Source organism: Cucurbita maxima, unplaced genomic scaffold, assembly GCF_002738345.1.
Source record: "Cucurbita maxima cultivar Rimu unplaced genomic scaffold, Cmax_1.0 Cma_Scf00023, whole genome shotgun sequence".
NCBI lineage: Eukaryota > Viridiplantae > Streptophyta > Magnoliopsida > Cucurbitales > Cucurbitaceae > Cucurbita > Cucurbita maxima.
In genome coordinates, this window is record NW_019272039.1 from 2,247,836 (window position 1) to 2,263,844 (window position 16,009).

Consider the following 16,009-nt stretch of genomic DNA (forward strand, 5'->3'; position numbering starts at 1 on the left):
CGTAAAGGGATCCTCAACAATACTAGATTTTGTAAAGCTAGAGATCCTTCGAGAATTCATGCAAACGTTCACAAACAAAGCTAACTTTAACGAATTGATTCAAACCAAGAGTAGTTAGAAGATGAATGACTCTTAGATTAAACTTAAAATCTATGACGGTCACTCTTAGATTCTTCTATCAAAACTAATTTAATAAATCGATTTAAACATCAAATTTAAAGCAAAGTTTGAAAAAGAATGCATCAAAAAAAGACAAAAGTTTTGTTGAATATTACATGCCTTTAAATAGGCCAAAAAAATAACACAAACATAATGAAGTTAGCTACCAACTATAAACTACAACTTCTAATAAAAACTAATAAATACAAATTGAAGAAAATAAGACATACATAAATCGTCTTAATTGGTAGTTCAACAACCAAAGGCAAAGTCTTGTAATCACTTTCCAATGTCAGTCACTCAATTATTTTATTGATATATTAATAATATAAAGATTTTTTTTTATTCAAAAGCCTTTGTTTCAATTTGTACATTAGCTAGCATTTGAAGATGCAATGTATAGATTTCTTGAATCTTCCTAACCTTGCTTTTTATAATTGGTCATTCAAGTACATGCGGGGTGAGGACAAAGAACAGAACAATAATAATTATAAATAATAATAATAATAAAGTGACGAAAAAGAAGAAAAAGGCAGACAACCTCATCTAATTCACGATGCTTTCTCACCTTAATGGAAATTCCGTACTCCGTAACAGGCGTACTTGATTTCTCCATCTCCTAAATAATAATAATAAATAATTATCCCAATTTCTTTTATCGTTTTTAATTATTTAAAATTAAAAAAAAGAATGATTACATCATCAAAATTTATTCTTAAGTCTTAATTTGACTCTTACCTTTACAATTATGAGTCATTTATATTAATATTATTATAAAAAATAAATAAAAAAAATTGAATAATATGAAAATAATCTTAATTATAAACCCGTCGGCAAAAATTGAGTGGGTGCATAATGAAGAATTGGACTTTTAAAACTTTTTCTAAGTGCTTTCAAATAATGTCAAATCAAATAATTTTAAGAAAATTATAAAATAATAAATAAATAAATAAAGTGCCTCCGTAGTCCACAATTCCGATTATGACCTCGGAGTCTTAGCCAGTAAGAATCTGACAAGTAAGCGCAACTTTGGCCGCCTGTATTAAAAAATATCTTTATGCTGACGCGGCGTCCTCACAATACGCGTTGTGTGAGTGCCGCACCGAATGGAAACCCAAAATTTCCAAATATCCAGAGAGAAAGAGAGAGAGATTGAGGTTCCCCCACCGTTTTTGTCCGTCATTCTGTGTACTTTCAAAACCATTCTGGTAAACGGTAAACGGTAGTGGCCGTCTCTCAACCGTTTTCTCCACGCTGGAATTAAAAATTAATTGACTTGCATTATTGAGCATCTCTGAATTAATTATCCTTCATCATAATAATTTTAAATTTAATCATTTTCATTAATTAAATAAAAAAATATTATGAGATATATTAACATGAAATATTTAAATCAAGCTATTAAAATAAATAAATATAAATTATGAATAATTGATGTGAATTAAGTAGGTGATTGTGATTTTAACTAGGTGGCCAAAGGGAAGCCCGGCTGGCCCCTTCCAAGCAAAGCAAACTCCCACTATAAATACGGGAGGGTTTAACGCATTGAAACACACCGATTAAAGAAAGAAGAGGAAAAAGGGCACTGTAAAAAACCATGTCGTCCATGGGAGCGAGCTGCGCTAGAGTTTATGTAATGAAGAAGAAAGTGGAGGAGAAACTTCAGAGGATGGAGCAGGAGAAAGCTGGGAGAAGGGAAGACTTGGTCAAACCTTCAAAAACCGCCCATCACGCCGGCGCTTTCGCCGGAAAAATCACTAAAAAAGTCTATCCCGGTACTGTAATTTTGGTTCCGGCAAGCAATATTTCGTGAAAAAACAGAGCTCTCTGGCTTTCACTGTCTGAATTAGTGTTTTTTTTTTTTTTTTTTTTTTTTTTTTTTTTTTTTTTTTTTTTTTTTTTTTTTTTTTTTTTTTTTTTTTTTTTTTTTTTTTTTGTGTTCTTCTCTGCCTTAGCTTGTGTAAATTTTTAAACTTTGTTTGGTGGTGTTTCTGGCCCAAAATGAAACAAAGAAATTAGAGGTTATGGCTTCCTTTTTTTCCCATCTTCTCATGAATTTTGAGTTTTGGTGCGAATTTTGGAGGGTTGAAGAGCATAATTAATATTATGTAACAACACCCACTAGCCGATATTGTTTTATTCGGGCTTTCTTTTTTCAGCTTTCCGTTGAGGCTTTAAAATTCGTCTACGGTAAAGTTTTCATACCCTTATAAATGGTGATTTGTTTTCCTTCTCAACCAATATAGAACATCTCACGTTCCATTTTGTTTAGACCAATTTTTGTTATATATATATATATATAAAAAGCTTCAAAAATAAAATAAAATAAAATTTATTATGATTTAGATCTAATAAATGAAAAATAAAATGAAGAGGGGTTATATTTAAATAAAATGTGGGATAAGTCAACAATGGGAGGGACAACATGGTCATTTCACCATCACGAGAAAATTTGGATTCTTTTAAGATGTAGAGCATTAAAAATGATATGTTACTCAATTAATAAACATGGATAATTTGGAGCTCATTCAGCAAACTTATGGAGTTTATCATAAAATTAGGAATTTTATGGTCCCCTTGTCCATTATGCAAGAAATAAATGCAAAGATATATCACTCTCCACTTTATTTGCAAAAATTAAATATATAAAGTATATTTTAAACTCCTTTTGTCACGCCGGTGACGGAGGTAGTTAACTCATCATCGTTCTAGGTATAACGTTGAAAAGATAAAAAAAGTAGTCGAACATAAAGATGTGTAAGAGTAGAGGTGCTCAAAAAATTCAATGATCCAAAAAATACGATCAATCAATTATAAACCTATTTGCATTGAGCCATTTCAAATAAATGAAAATTTTATAAAATCAATATTAATTTTTGTAATTATACGTAAATATATCTTCTTTTTTTATTCAATTTTAAAATTATTTCTTTTGCAACCGTTTTAAAAAATATATACTGAACTATAAATTTTAATTAGATATTTAAAATAAATTAATAAATTTTTACCCCAAAACAATTTACTTTTATTAAAAATAAAAATTTTAAAAATGACATAAATAATTTGAACTAACCAACAACAAAAATATATATATATATCTCCAATGCTTGTTCCATAATATTTTTATTTTCATTAATTTGTTAAAAACACATATATATCTATATATATATATATTTTTTTTTAATATATACAGTTTTTCTGTAATTATGTACACGTGGACTTTTTTTTAATATAAAAGTACACACGTATGCACTTTTGGTAACTTCCACGAACTAGAACAATTTGATTTTTATACTTATTTTTTATTGATTCAATTTCTACGGTTTTTAATGCAATAAAATAGCACCAAGGTTAAAGTAGTTTATCAATTTCATATTATTAAATCTGAGCAAGATTTTACATAGTATAGACTAAATCTGGTGTATACTGCAATAACTAGATTATTACATATTATAATTCATATATAAATTTGAAATTCATGGATTAAATATTTGTATACTAAAAATAGAAATCTAAAAAACTATTGGAGTTTGGTAGGATATTCAACAAATTAAGAAATAACCGATCCATTCAAATTCTTACCAGTTTGATTTAACCCTTATTCATGTTTTCATAATTTTTGGTAAAATCAATGATAGAATGAGTTTTTTCCACGGTAAACAATCATAGTGTCACACTAACCTCAAGAAACAGTCTGGATCACCAGCTAGCCCAATTTATCAATTTATCTGGTAAACTACTAGAAAAAAGAGTTTGAGCTCTCCTTTCGATATTTTCGGCTACTCCAATTATTTCATAAAGTATTATACCTTCGCTTTACGTTGTTTATAGTGAAAGAATAGTGGGATAGATCCTGTGGGAAAAGTGTTACTAAATTTATACCTACTCGATCAAATGGGTGAGTTTCTTGCCTATTACAAATCTCATGAGAAGCGTACAAGAAAGCCCCTACTTAAATAAAATATACAAGTTGATGGAATGGTAATAAATAAGATAATTGAAAGATAATAAAAACCATTTATTAAAAGTTCTAGGTGAAAATTAATTATTTAAATTTTTAAAAAATTAAAAGTTAATCATTTTTAAATGATGTAAAAAAAAAAACAAAAAAAAAAAAAAAAATCAAACAAGATAGTGAAACCTCTAATTCTCATTTAAATTATAATTATAATTAAGGTTAAAAATTTCATACTCAGAATCATTATTTAAAGCTTATCGTTTGATTTTATACAATCACATGGTAAGAATTCATGAGAAAGCATTAAAGATTTGTGAGTATTAGGCGATTCCATCTCACAACAGTACATTTGTATAGCCTTACGCTTCTTCAACGGCAACTGGAGTTTCAAATCAGTGATAGTCTCGGTTGCTTTAACATCATCACGAGGCCTCTTCTCGCAACGGTAGTAAGTGGTACCGTCTAAACTATGTTTGTGCATTAAGGGTAATCGAATCTTCAAAGATAACTTCTTCTTACATTGACGAGCATGGTAAAGTTCATGAGGAGGAAGTGGTGAAAAATTCTGATCAGTTTTTTCATCATCAAGAGGGGTCGTTGGATCTTTTTTAGTAAACTTGATTTTGAAGATCATTTTTGGGAGGATTTATAAATCTCTAAAATTTTTAATCGAATTTAGATGATATATTGAATTGTGAACGGGAGCTGCTAATTTATAAGAGGGGAAGAAAGAGGAAGGGATTAGTAAATCTATATAAATCACCATTCAAATTTCAATATATTCTTACTAGATGGATCCTATCTATTAGGTCTTAAATCTTATCTCATTTTTTATCTCTAAAAAAAAATATCTTTTAGCTTTTTAAATAATTATCCGGACGGAAAAAATAGTAGGAATTTAACTGTATTTTTATGAGAAATTATTAAAAGATTTAAATAAAATAAAAATCTTCCATTTTTTAAATTTGAAATATTGAAATAATTTCAATTCTTAATTTATTTGAGTTTTGGATTTGAATTTTTAATATTGGTCGAGAATATATACAATATATCTTAATTAATTGAATTTATATATTTGAATAACACAATCTTTAAATACTTCTATTAAAAAGGTTAAAATTAATTATTTATATTTTAATATCATCTCAAATTTATTATAACGAGTTTAAAATTTATTATAGAGTTAAAGATAACTTAATTATCATAATATCAATCATAGTCAAAATTCTCCCTTTATTTATGTATTTTTTTAAAATAATAAATTCCTTTTATATGTTTACGAAAAATCTTATGGAAACAAAATTGCTCAAAGCTTAAATTTCCGATTTATTTAGCGGCTTTAAGGGTCACTGCCCAAGCCCGACAGATCGACACTTGCAGAGAAAGGGTCATGGAGTTCGCCGGAAAAGAAGTGGTTGTCATCTCCGGCTGTTCCGACGGAGGCATAGGTCATTCCCTCGCCCGAGCATTTGCCGATCAGGATTGTTTGGTGGTCGCAACTAGTAGATCTCGCTCCTCAATGGCGGATCTGGAGCACGATCCCAGGTTTTTCTTACAAGAACTCGATGTTCTCTCCGACCAAAGCGTTGAGCGATTAACGTCTATTGTCATTGAAAAATTCGGTCGGGTTGATATTTTGGTGAACAACGCTGGAGTTCAATGTATTGGCCCCATAGCCGAGGTTCCTCTTTCATCTATGCAGAACGCATTCAATACCAATGTTTTCGGTGAAATGCTCTCTTTATCTCTGTCTATCTAACAAATTACTTTCTCATCAATCTGTTAAGTCAATTGTATTTTAATTCTGGAATTATTTCTTGTTTCATTTCACTTTTCATACCAGAAAATCATTTGATGTCGAAATTAGGGACTTGAAATTGTGATTTGTCTGGTCCTCCAATTTAGCGTTAGAATTAATTCGAATTTGGACATTATTTTGAGATTAACATTTGATCCAATCGTTGTAACAAACGAACACTGAAGGATATCATCTTATCTTCTATTCTACTTGGGTGATTAGTTTTTGGTATAGTTAAAACTAAGTTGTTTGGGTTTATTTGGTATTGACCTTCAAATTGTTTAAATCACTTTAAAAATATGCTATTCAAAACAATTATTTATACTAAAAAGTTCGGAATTTCATTTGCAGGGACCATGAGATTGATTCAAGCGGTGGTTCCTCACATGGTATCACGAAGAAAGGGGAAGATTGTAAATTTGGGAAGTGTTACTGTATTAGCACCTATTCCATGGGCGGGTGCTTATACTGCCACTAAAGCTGCCATTCATGCCATTTCTGACTGTCTGAGGTTCGTGTTTATACCTCTTTGATTCACATCATTTCTATAATAAACAATTGTTTTGTGCTCATGAGCTTCCCCAGAATGTTTTGCCTTGGGCTTGGTCGATAAACACGATCTTCTTCTAGACCCTCACGAATGATAATTATAGGGAATTCAATTCTTAGCTTAAATTAAGTGATTAAATTAACATTTTGGTGGATTAAGTTCTGATTCCTGAAGATTTATGGTTAGTTGTAGTATGTTTATTCCACTTTTTTCTTCTCTGATGAATATTGCTTAGTTGGATTTGAACATTTGGATGTTTTTTTGTTTGTTTGATTGGGTATTGGGTTTGAAACTTTTTACTTTAGTTCAGGTTGGAAAATACTTACCTACGAATGTCTTCTATTGACTTTTTATGTGAGTTATTTTTAGTAGCTGAAAGTTATTTAGAGAATACATTTAGCTATGAATGCAATTGTTATAGACCCATACAAAAGATCCAAATAACTGCATCAGTCAATGGAAGTTCCCAACTGTTACGTTGCAATTATTTTTCTTCTTGTTGGTTGGATTTTTATGCTGTATAAGTTTTTAGTTTTTGGTTTTTGATAATGGAGTGTAACCGCCCAAGCCCACCGCTAGTAGATATTGTCCTCTTTTTTGCTTTCATTTTCAGGCTTCCTCTCAAGGTTTTTAAAACGCGTCTACTAGGGAGAAGTTTCAACACCCTTATAAGGAATGCTTCGTTTACCTCTCCAACTGATGTAGGATCTCACAATCCACTTCCTTTGTGGGCCAGTGTTCTCGTCAAGGTTTTTTAAAACACGTCTATTAAAGTGAGGTTTCCACACATTTATAAGGAATGTTTTTTTTGTTCCCTCTCTACTAGTTAGATCTCATAATTAGATATCATATATTTTTTTTAGGTGAAATAGTTAAACAAACTACCTTCTAACAATTAGATCTTGAAAAAGTCAGAACTAACCATTTGTCTTTTTGGTTACTACATTAAAAGTTTAACCTGAAACCAACTCCAAATAGGAGAAAACTTCATGGGTTAGCTTAACTTCAACCAAACCTCTGGTAGAAACTTATATAGTACCCTCATTTCCTTGTCAGGAGGCAACTTGAACAATAAAGTTAAGCCTGTAATCAATATTCGATTTAATTTGCTTACACATTTCATTTAATTTGCACATTTATTACACACGGTGAAGTTTGGTTGACCTTTTTGATCGGTATTTCGGGCATTAAAGGTTGGAGCTGAAGCCGTTTGGAATCGAGGTTATCAACGTTGTCCCTGGAGCCATTAAATCAAACATTGGAAACTCTGCCGTAGCCGGGTTTAATCAGTTGCCTGACCTGAAGCTATTCAAGCCATATGAAGCTGCAATGCTGGCCAGAGCCAATGCCTCACAAGGCCCCAAGGCCGCCCCCACAGCGGAGTTTGCAGAGAAGACGGTGGCCGCCATTCTCAAAAAGAAGCCGTCGCCTTGGTTCTCATATGGAGGCTATTCTACCCTCATGGCACTTATGTACCATTTGCCGCTCTCCATCAAGGACTTCATTGTGGAAGCTATGTCTAAACGAGTTTTGAATAGCAACAAATAGTTGTGTTAGTGACATATGCTTTTTCTTTATTTTAGTTCAATACATGTATGAAAAAATTAAATTAATTAAATAGTTAAACTCTATCTAAATCAGCATAACTTATCTTTGGTGAAAAATTGTAATAGTCCAAACTTATTACTAGCAAATATTATATTTTTAAAATTTTTCCTTTTAGATTTAGTTCGTGATTTTAAAATAGCTTATGTTACCGGGAGATATGAGATATGAGAAGGTAATTAGAGATGGCACCAAGCAAAAGACAAACAAAAGAAAAAGGAAGATTTATACTGAAAACTAATGCCGCTCTTTATGTGACGTGACATGGTTCGTCCCTAGTGTTTCAAGTTGGGATGCCTCTTCCTCTTGCCACGTGGCATAGTCCCTGCCACCTCACTAGTTAGACGTGTCTAGTCGCCTAGGATACTTTTAAGAATAATAAATTATCCATATTCCTTGTGTGGGGCAATGTTCTCAGCATTGTCCGATGAACTTAGCTTGGTCTGAAACATCGAGCATCGCCTATGGTTCGATTTATCGAGCGGTTGACCTAGAGTCGACTCTGCCACGTGGTATCTTGTTAGCCGTACATTAGGGCGATCTTTTATGATTCACCCACGAAACTCAGCCCAGCCCAGCCAGACCAGACCATCAGTCTCCTGGATTTTAGTGAGAGATTAAACCAGCCCAAGGCCCAGCCTATTATTGGGCCTAGCAGAATCTATTACAACCCGCGGAAAAATTCTTCGTAGCTATACGAACACGTCTAATCAGGCGGTAAAATTCCGTTGCCATCTGATGTTTCAGTCGTCTCCGGTGATCTCTCTCCGGCCAAGCGATCGTTAATTTGATTCGTCGAATCCGAAACTCAGCACTCGTATCAGGTCGGACTTTCCGCTTCCAACTTATAGTTACATTCAATCGCTTACTTGGCTGTTGGCTCAAACATCTTCGTTGCTCGCTGTTCTCACTGGATACCTAGACGCTATGTGGCGGAGGTACGGAAATGCGCCTGGACTACGTATTTTTTCCGTTCTAATTTGCTCATTATGTTAATGTTATTTGTTCATTAGTCATTTTGGTTGTCCTTCAATTGCAACGTTTTCTTGTTTGGTTGAAAATGGACACGTTCTAATTCTTTGATCTCCCGAGGGTAATTGATATTCTCAACTGTTATGTTAAATGGAATTTGATGTGGCGATAAACGATAATTAGTTTCAATGTCCATGTTGTGTCTGAATTTGGATTTCCTTGGTTTCAGTTACATCGGCTGATGCTTATAAATGACATTATCGCATGATTTTCAGCAGGTCAATTCTGAAATTATCATCTCGTCAATCTGTTGGAAAGAAACGGAGGCAGATTTCACCACAGGCAAGTAGAATTTCGCATTTTTCGATCAGAATCCGTTTGGTACAATCCAGACGACATGAGAATTTGCAAACAGATGATTGAAAAGTGTGTATCTGACATACAAGCATATACATCTACGTAGGTCTTCATCTATATGCTTGTGGATGCATTTGGGCGGAAGCTTATATCTTTTAACATACGCAAACTTGCTATTTATGCTGTTCTTTCTTGGCATTTCGATAATTTGCAACTCAGATGTTTAGAAATTAATTTTCGACTAAGCAGAAACGTGCATATGGCTTTCATCTGTTTGAAGCGTGCTTGTGGACATAGTTGTGTGGGCAGACTTTATTAACTTACTACATGAAGCCTTTTCTTTTAATATACACGAACTTGCTATTTGTACTATTCTTGCGTCTGCTGTTGTAATTAATTTACAGTGTTAAAAATCTTGAAACCATTAATATATTTCTATTCTCATGATACACTCTATTTCGCCTAAGAGCTGTGAGACAAATAAAATGGGAGAATGAACTGCGTGTGCTGCAAAAGCCTGTCTACAGTAAAATATACTGGCATGAGACCAAATATTTTTTGGTATAATTGTATACTTCTACCTATGTTTTCTGATTTGACAGGTTTTTGTTGCAGGTGCAATGTTGGCAGATATCACCTTGTATTTCTACGAGAAGGGAACTTTCATCTGCACCCGAGCAAAATCTAAAGCCACAACCTACAAACATGTCACCTACGTCTGGAAATTCTTTCCCAAAATATGTCTTTGGCGGTGTTGTTATTGGCGCTTCTGTTTTTGCAGCTTACCAAACTGGCTATCTAGACCAACTAACTGGTGGTATAGAGCAGAATAGTTCTGTAGAATCAACAAAGACAGTTGTTCAGAAAAGTGATTTGGACAATGTCCAACCTTTGGTGGTGCACAAATTGGACTCATCCAGTAGAGAAGAAACTCAAAAATCAAATAGTCTTAGAGAAGAAACTGAGAGCTTGAATCCAATTGTGGAGTCCACTGAGCCGACGGTTGAGACAGATATCCACCTTCCTCATCTTGAGGCTTTGGATGAAGAGGAAGATGGTAGTCAGTTCCAAGACAGTCCCAGCATGGTGCCACAGGAAAACACTGAGGAGAAAGACTTTCCAGTATCTAGACAATGCATCAGTGAAGTAGAGAATAAGAATCTAGAATCTAAAACATCCACAGATGTAAATTTTGACATGCAAAGCACCGAGTCTAGTACTAGGGAAGGGTCTGATGAGGAAGTTAAAACTACACCGATGTCTAGCTCGACAGATGCAGCATCTGAACAAATTGATGTCAGAGTATCATCACAAGAAGATGAAAGTACAGAAGACAGACTGAAGGTAACTGAAGTCTATCCATTTGTTTCTTAAAATATATTCACTTCTTGCAAAAGCTGTGTAATTTAGTGTGAATTTGTCTATGCTGGTATCGATTCAGGAGTTGACTGATACAGATGAATCTGTAGAGAAGTCAAGCTCTCTTCTTGAGGCGTACCATTTGAAGGACAAGGCTGGCATGTCTTCCTTGGATGGAGGCGACAAAGATGAAACTAACAAGTTTTACAAAGATACAGAGGTCATTTACTTTTCCTTCTTTTCAATGGATGTACATTTTGTTGGAATTAAGTAAAAGAATCTTAGTCAAGATCTAAATTATTGGTTATGAGATGTCAGGCTTTAATTGCTGAAATTGAGGAGTATAATGATGGCTACATATCCAAGGATGGCAAATTGATTATTGATTTCTTACAAGCTATTCATGCTGCTGAAAAGAGGCAAGCTGAGCTGGATTCCCGTGTTTTTGCTGATGAAAAGAGAGCCCTGAAGGTATGGATCAATAGAAAATAGAATATCTTACAGTTTTGAATGTCTGTAATTAGTATATATATATATTAGTGGAATGTGACTGCCTACATCTATTAACTGTGACGTATGTTTTTGCTTTATACAGGAGAAGTTGGAAAAGGAATTGAGGGATGCTCAGGTTAGGGAACTTATGCATGCAGAAGAGGCCGCAATTTTAGACAAGGTTGCATTCCCAATTTACGAATTGCATACGTGGACACTCTTGTAGACATATCAATTGCACAGAGAACATGCATATGCCAGAATATGCATACGTGGACACTGTTATTGTGTTCCTCTCATTCTTATAAGTGGCCTTTTGGACTTTTAATCATTCTCAGGAGTTAAAACGAGAAAGAACAAAATCAGCTGCTGCTCAGAAGTCTCTTCAAGAAAAATTGGAAGAAAAATATCAGAAGGAACTTGAACAGAAGGTGGAGTGTTTTTTTAATAACAAACAAGCTCAAGTTGCTGTTCCTTGAAAATAATTTTTAAAATTAATTTCATTGCAGGAAAATGAGGTAGAATTGAGGTTGAGATGTCGTCAAGACATGGCAAAGGCACAGTTAGCTGCGGAAATTGCGAGTGAGAAGGCTGCCCAGATAGAAAAGATAGCCGAAGCAAATCTTCATGTGAGCAATCTTGCACTAGTTATTCATTTATCGAGCTCAAAACGCCATGCCCAGCCAGGAACTGGCTATAAGATAACATTAATAAAATTAACAGGAAAAAAGAAAAAAAACTGGTTTTATCTCACAGTCGAGGGGAAATTTTCTTCAAAAGATGCAATATACTTATTAGTGATGTTTATGGAAATTGCTTCATGAGAATTTTACACAACAATAAATACATGTCAGCTGTACATTAGTGTAACAACTTCCTCAGCTTTCCAGTGTAAATGTAAGAGGAGGCGTGCTAAAAGTAAGGCCAACTTTGGATTATTGTATATGTAAGAAAAAACTTGGTTCAAGAGCCGCAGCTCAATGCCATGTGGCTTTTCTTGGTCCCTAAATGATTGTGGAAAGTGAAAACAATGTTTTTTCTCTCAATGTTGAAATATTGTTTGAATGTCATTCTGACCAGAGACGAGAAGTAGTCTAGTCACAAATCTTCATTTTTCATACTGCTTTGATAAAATAGTTTATTTTTATTTTCCTTAGAAGAGAAGCGAACTTAATTGTCAATGTTGTGAATGATCCAATATTGCTCCGTCTTTAGTCATGTTGTCATTGGTGCTGTTTACCGTCCTTAGTTTGTTCTTTTATTTTCCTTGATTGAATGCTATTGGCCTGAATACAGTCAGTCAATCTATCAGTGGGCATTTTTTTATGTATAGAACTTTTTGCAGATAAATGCCCTGGGCATGGCATTCTATGCAAGGTCTGAAGAAGCTCGTCAGAGTCACTCAGCTCAGAAGCTTGCATTGGTAAAGCTGTACTCCTACTTACTGATGGTGTTTGCACTACACGTAGTAGAGAAATTGAAATCTAAACTTACTTTTGGAGAAAATTTTGTTTCCTTGCTGGTGCGTACATCTATATTAGTAGTTTCAATAATCTTGAAGGTGGTCATTGTTTCATCAGACTTACATCATATTCATGCAAAGATGGAACTAATAAACATTGAGATTAAACCAGTTATGAAAACTTATAGGTTAAGATAGTTGTAGCCAGGTCTCTCCCAAAGTATATGCATGCCTTATGTATTCTAAATAAATCTAAAAAACAGTATGTTTTCAAAAACATAAAAAAGGGGGTACGAGAAAATTTGAAAACAATGTTAGTTTTTTATAAAATGGTATGCAAAAATTATGTTTAGTGGAGCTCCTTCTGAAAACATGGTCTGAGTTTGATCTAAATATGAAGGCCAGGTTTTGACTCTGTAAAATTGCTTGTCTTGGTGTTTGTGCTACAACATTTTCATTCTCTTCTTTTGTTGCTTCATGGGTGAATGTGCTTGGTTGTAAGCTTCGAATTGGAGATTCCTTTGTCGAAATTTTTCGAATTATCCTCTTTTTGTTATTTGTGCTGACTGGAGTATTTTCCATAAACTTTTTGGTATTTTCTGAAGATTTCTAATCCTGTCTTTTGTATTTCATTTGTTAAGAAAGTTGTTTCCTCTATATATTGGTAGTAAATCATTATGCTCAAGTGCAAGGTGTCTCGGGAATTTCAATGGCAGTAAATCATTTTTTATATTTTACTAGCGCTCTTCCAACCTAATTAGTCTCAAAGTATTTATTCAACTATAAGTTATTAATCTTATAGGGGGCACTGGCTCTTGAAGATGCACTTTCAAGAGGTTTACCAATCCAGGCTGAAATAGAAGCATTACGAGTTGATCTTCAAGGCATTGATAAAGATTCTAACTTAGAGCTGATCCTTTCATCCATTCCGAAAGAAATATTGAATAATGGCTCAGATACTTTGTTGCGAATGACACAAATGGTATTCTAATTTCTCCCCGGTTGGAAGACAAATTTTATCGTTCTTCTCTCTTAATATATTACATATTTTTATGATCCGTGTCATTTTTCTTTTACTAGAATACTTTGAGGCTGCTTGGTTTCAGAGTTATTTGGTCATTTGGTCATGGTGGCTATCTACCTAGAATTTAATATCTTATGAATTATCTTAAAAATCAAATGTAGTAGAATCATATGATTGTTCCATGAGAATAGTCGAGATGCGCGGAAGCCGACCCATCACTCATGGATATCAAGAAAAAAATAGGGAAAACATGGTTGAATAGCTGTGTTTTTGAAAGTTAAGATGGAAGTGCGGAGAAAAAGGCAACGAAAAAACACATTAGTGTGGTATAGAAGTTCTTCTATAGCTAACAACTTCTTTGGTTTTTGAGAAATTCTTACTACTTTCAACCTTATCTGTCAACGTGAATCGCCCTTCTGGGCAGTAAAGTAAATCAAATAATCTTTTTACCTTATATTTTCACCTAAATATATATTGAATCAAACTATCGTAATTCTTTGATTTTGTAGAACCGATGGGTTCGGGAATGTTGTTCAGTGCTGTTTATTTGTAATTTACAATATTGATTATTTGATAATAACGTTGAGTTCATATTTCATGTGAAAGTATCAGCTAATCCACCACCCTGCATGCAGTTTGATACACTAAAAGCATCATTACGGCAATTGAGCTTGATCCCACCTGGTGGCGGTGGCATTTTGGCGCATTCTTTAGCCCGTGTAGCATCTTGGATTAAGGTACATTAAAAGGAAAAAGCCTCCTTTAGCTTCCCATTTACTCTCTACTGCTGTAGTTTCTGAACTTTCCTTGACCTCCTTTAGGTGAAGGAGGTTGACCAATCTGGCAGTGGAATTGAATCCATCATCAACCGAGTGGAGTCCTACTTAGCTGAAGGAAACTTGGCTGAAGCAGCACATACTCTCGAAGAAGGTGTGAAAGGCACAAAAGCAGAAGAGTTGGCTCATGATTGGGTTAGGCAAGCAAGAAATCGAGCCATCACGGAGCAAGCGCTTACCCTGCTTCAACTATATGCCTCATCAATAAGCCTTACATAATACCTCCGAGTAATTTTGGATCTCTCTGGTATCCGAGCACGGATTGTGCTTTCTTGATACTATATATTTGTTAGCTTCATGTCAAACCTCTTAGTCGAAGGTTCAATCTAACGAGCATCTGAAATTCTGTGTCTACCCAGGGAAATAACATGAGTTTTCAAGCGACGGAAATGGTCAATTCTTGGTTTCCGCCATTCGTTATGTATTGACATTGATAAAATTTTTATGAAGAACAGATTTTACTCGAGAGTTTCTACTGCAGCGCGAAGAGAAGCAACAGCAGCCATTCTTGCTCTTCTGAGAAGGCCAAGCTCATTGTGAATTGGAACTACTTGGTTCTTATTCTCACTGAGAAGCTCTGAATTTTCATTATACTGACTCGGCTTATTGCTTAGTTTCTAAATGCTTTGCTTTTGCTTGATCTGTTTGATTATAAGCTCGTTTGGTGGTATTATTTTCCTCTAGGTACTTGTGATTAGTTGTTCTAAAAGGATATTCCTGTCTGAGATCGGCCATTAAAAATGTTTTAGGAATCGTCTTATTTAGAAATAGAAGATTCTTGTCGGACAAAATAAATAAATAAAAGGACAATATTCTGACATAGGAGGCATTTGTTGAGAGCTGTTTGGAGCCTAAAGTCTGATTTGTGGGGTTGAAGTCTATGATTTTGAAAACTTGCTTAGGGGAACTATTTGGAGTACTGTGAAACCAATTGAGTCTATTCTGTAAAATCAAGCTTGACAGATCCATAGGGCAAATATAGGTTCAATATCTTTAGCAAAATACACCCTAGTCTAAATCCTCGCCCTAGCTAAACTTTTTTGAAATTCTCGATTAAAATTAGTAAAACTGTGGTTGGATGATGAACCAAAGAATGGGATTGGGTAAGGTGAAGGTGACGGTGACGGTGAAGTTCAAGTTGGAGTTCTTATTTTTCTAATTCTAATATTGCTTTAAAGATGCAGAAAAATCGGTTCAAAAGTTCAACCATATTTGAACAAATAGAGATGAACCTTTCGAATTCTTTAAAGCCAAATTTGTTAAGTTTTAAATCCTAAACCCTCCCTTGTTAAGTTTTAACTTCAATTTGATTGCTACATTCTTCCATTGAATTTAGTTTTCATTCGGTTCAAAATGTATCAATTTGAAACTAATGAACTAAATGTAGCGTGGAACTTAGATATAACAATACGTAATTACCGTGTTAATCAACTAATA

At 34.0% G+C, this 16,009-nt stretch overlaps 2 protein-coding genes across 10 annotated transcripts; both read left to right on the forward strand.

The window, feature by feature from the left end:
• The first annotated feature begins 5,426 nt into the window (after window positions 1-5,426).
• LOC111496864 (uncharacterized oxidoreductase SERP2049-like) lies at window positions 5,427-8,135 on the forward strand. 2 transcript variants are annotated; one of them, XM_023147402.1, is made up of 4 exons: window positions 5,427-5,844; window positions 6,267-6,426; window positions 7,659-8,019; window positions 8,069-8,135. In XM_023147402.1, the coding sequence occupies exons 1-3, from the start codon at window positions 5,508-5,510 to the stop codon at window positions 8,011-8,013; spliced, it is 852 nt and encodes a 283-aa protein (XP_023003170.1). In that variant the 5' UTR covers window positions 5,427-5,507; the 3' UTR covers window positions 8,014-8,019; window positions 8,069-8,135. The 2 variants fall into 2 exon arrangements, with proteins under 2 accessions (XP_023003170.1, XP_023003169.1); XM_023147401.1 differs by having other exon boundaries at window positions 7,659-8,091.
• A 517-nt stretch (window positions 8,136-8,652) lies between these two features.
• On the forward strand, window positions 8,653-15,210 carry LOC111496863 (MICOS complex subunit Mic60-like). 8 transcript variants are annotated; one of them, XM_023147393.1, is made up of 13 exons: window positions 8,653-9,008; window positions 9,318-9,384; window positions 10,015-10,743; window positions 10,841-10,978; window positions 11,077-11,229; window positions 11,354-11,431; window positions 11,589-11,681; window positions 11,760-11,879; window positions 12,596-12,673; window positions 13,515-13,694; window positions 14,372-14,473; window positions 14,558-14,800; window positions 14,932-15,210. In XM_023147393.1, exons 1-12 carry the CDS (start codon window positions 8,998-9,000, stop codon window positions 14,789-14,791), a joined length of 1,983 nt encoding a protein of 660 aa, XP_023003161.1. In that variant the 5' UTR covers window positions 8,653-8,997; the 3' UTR covers window positions 14,792-14,800; window positions 14,932-15,210. The 8 variants fall into 8 exon arrangements, with proteins under 8 accessions (XP_023003161.1, XP_023003162.1, XP_023003166.1 ...); XM_023147398.1 differs by having other exon boundaries at window positions 8,660-9,008; window positions 10,015-10,104; window positions 10,181-10,743; window positions 14,558-15,206; XM_023147397.1 differs by having other exon boundaries at window positions 8,660-9,008; window positions 9,321-9,384; window positions 10,015-10,104; window positions 10,181-10,743; window positions 14,558-15,206.
• The last annotated feature ends 799 nt before the right edge of the window (window positions 15,211-16,009 follow it).

Excerpts from the sequence above, each read along its gene's own strand:
- LOC111496864 (XM_023147402.1), top strand. The coding sequence starts at position 5,508 with ATGGAGTTCGCCGGAAAAGAAGTGGTTGTCATCTCCGGCTGTTCCGAC. Across the intron at positions 5,845-6,266 it reads ATTCAATACCAATGTTTTCG|GGACCATGAGATTGATTCAA; the intron begins GTGAAATGCTCT and ends TTTCATTTGCAG. Across the intron at positions 6,427-7,658 it reads GCCATTTCTGACTGTCTGAG|GTTGGAGCTGAAGCCGTTTG; the intron begins GTTCGTGTTTAT and ends CGGGCATTAAAG.
- LOC111496863 (XM_023147393.1), top strand. Across the intron at positions 10,744-10,840 it reads GTACAGAAGACAGACTGAAG|GAGTTGACTGATACAGATGA; the intron begins GTAACTGAAGTC and ends GTATCGATTCAG. Across the intron at positions 11,230-11,353 it reads ATGAAAAGAGAGCCCTGAAG|GAGAAGTTGGAAAAGGAATT; the intron begins GTATGGATCAAT and ends TGCTTTATACAG.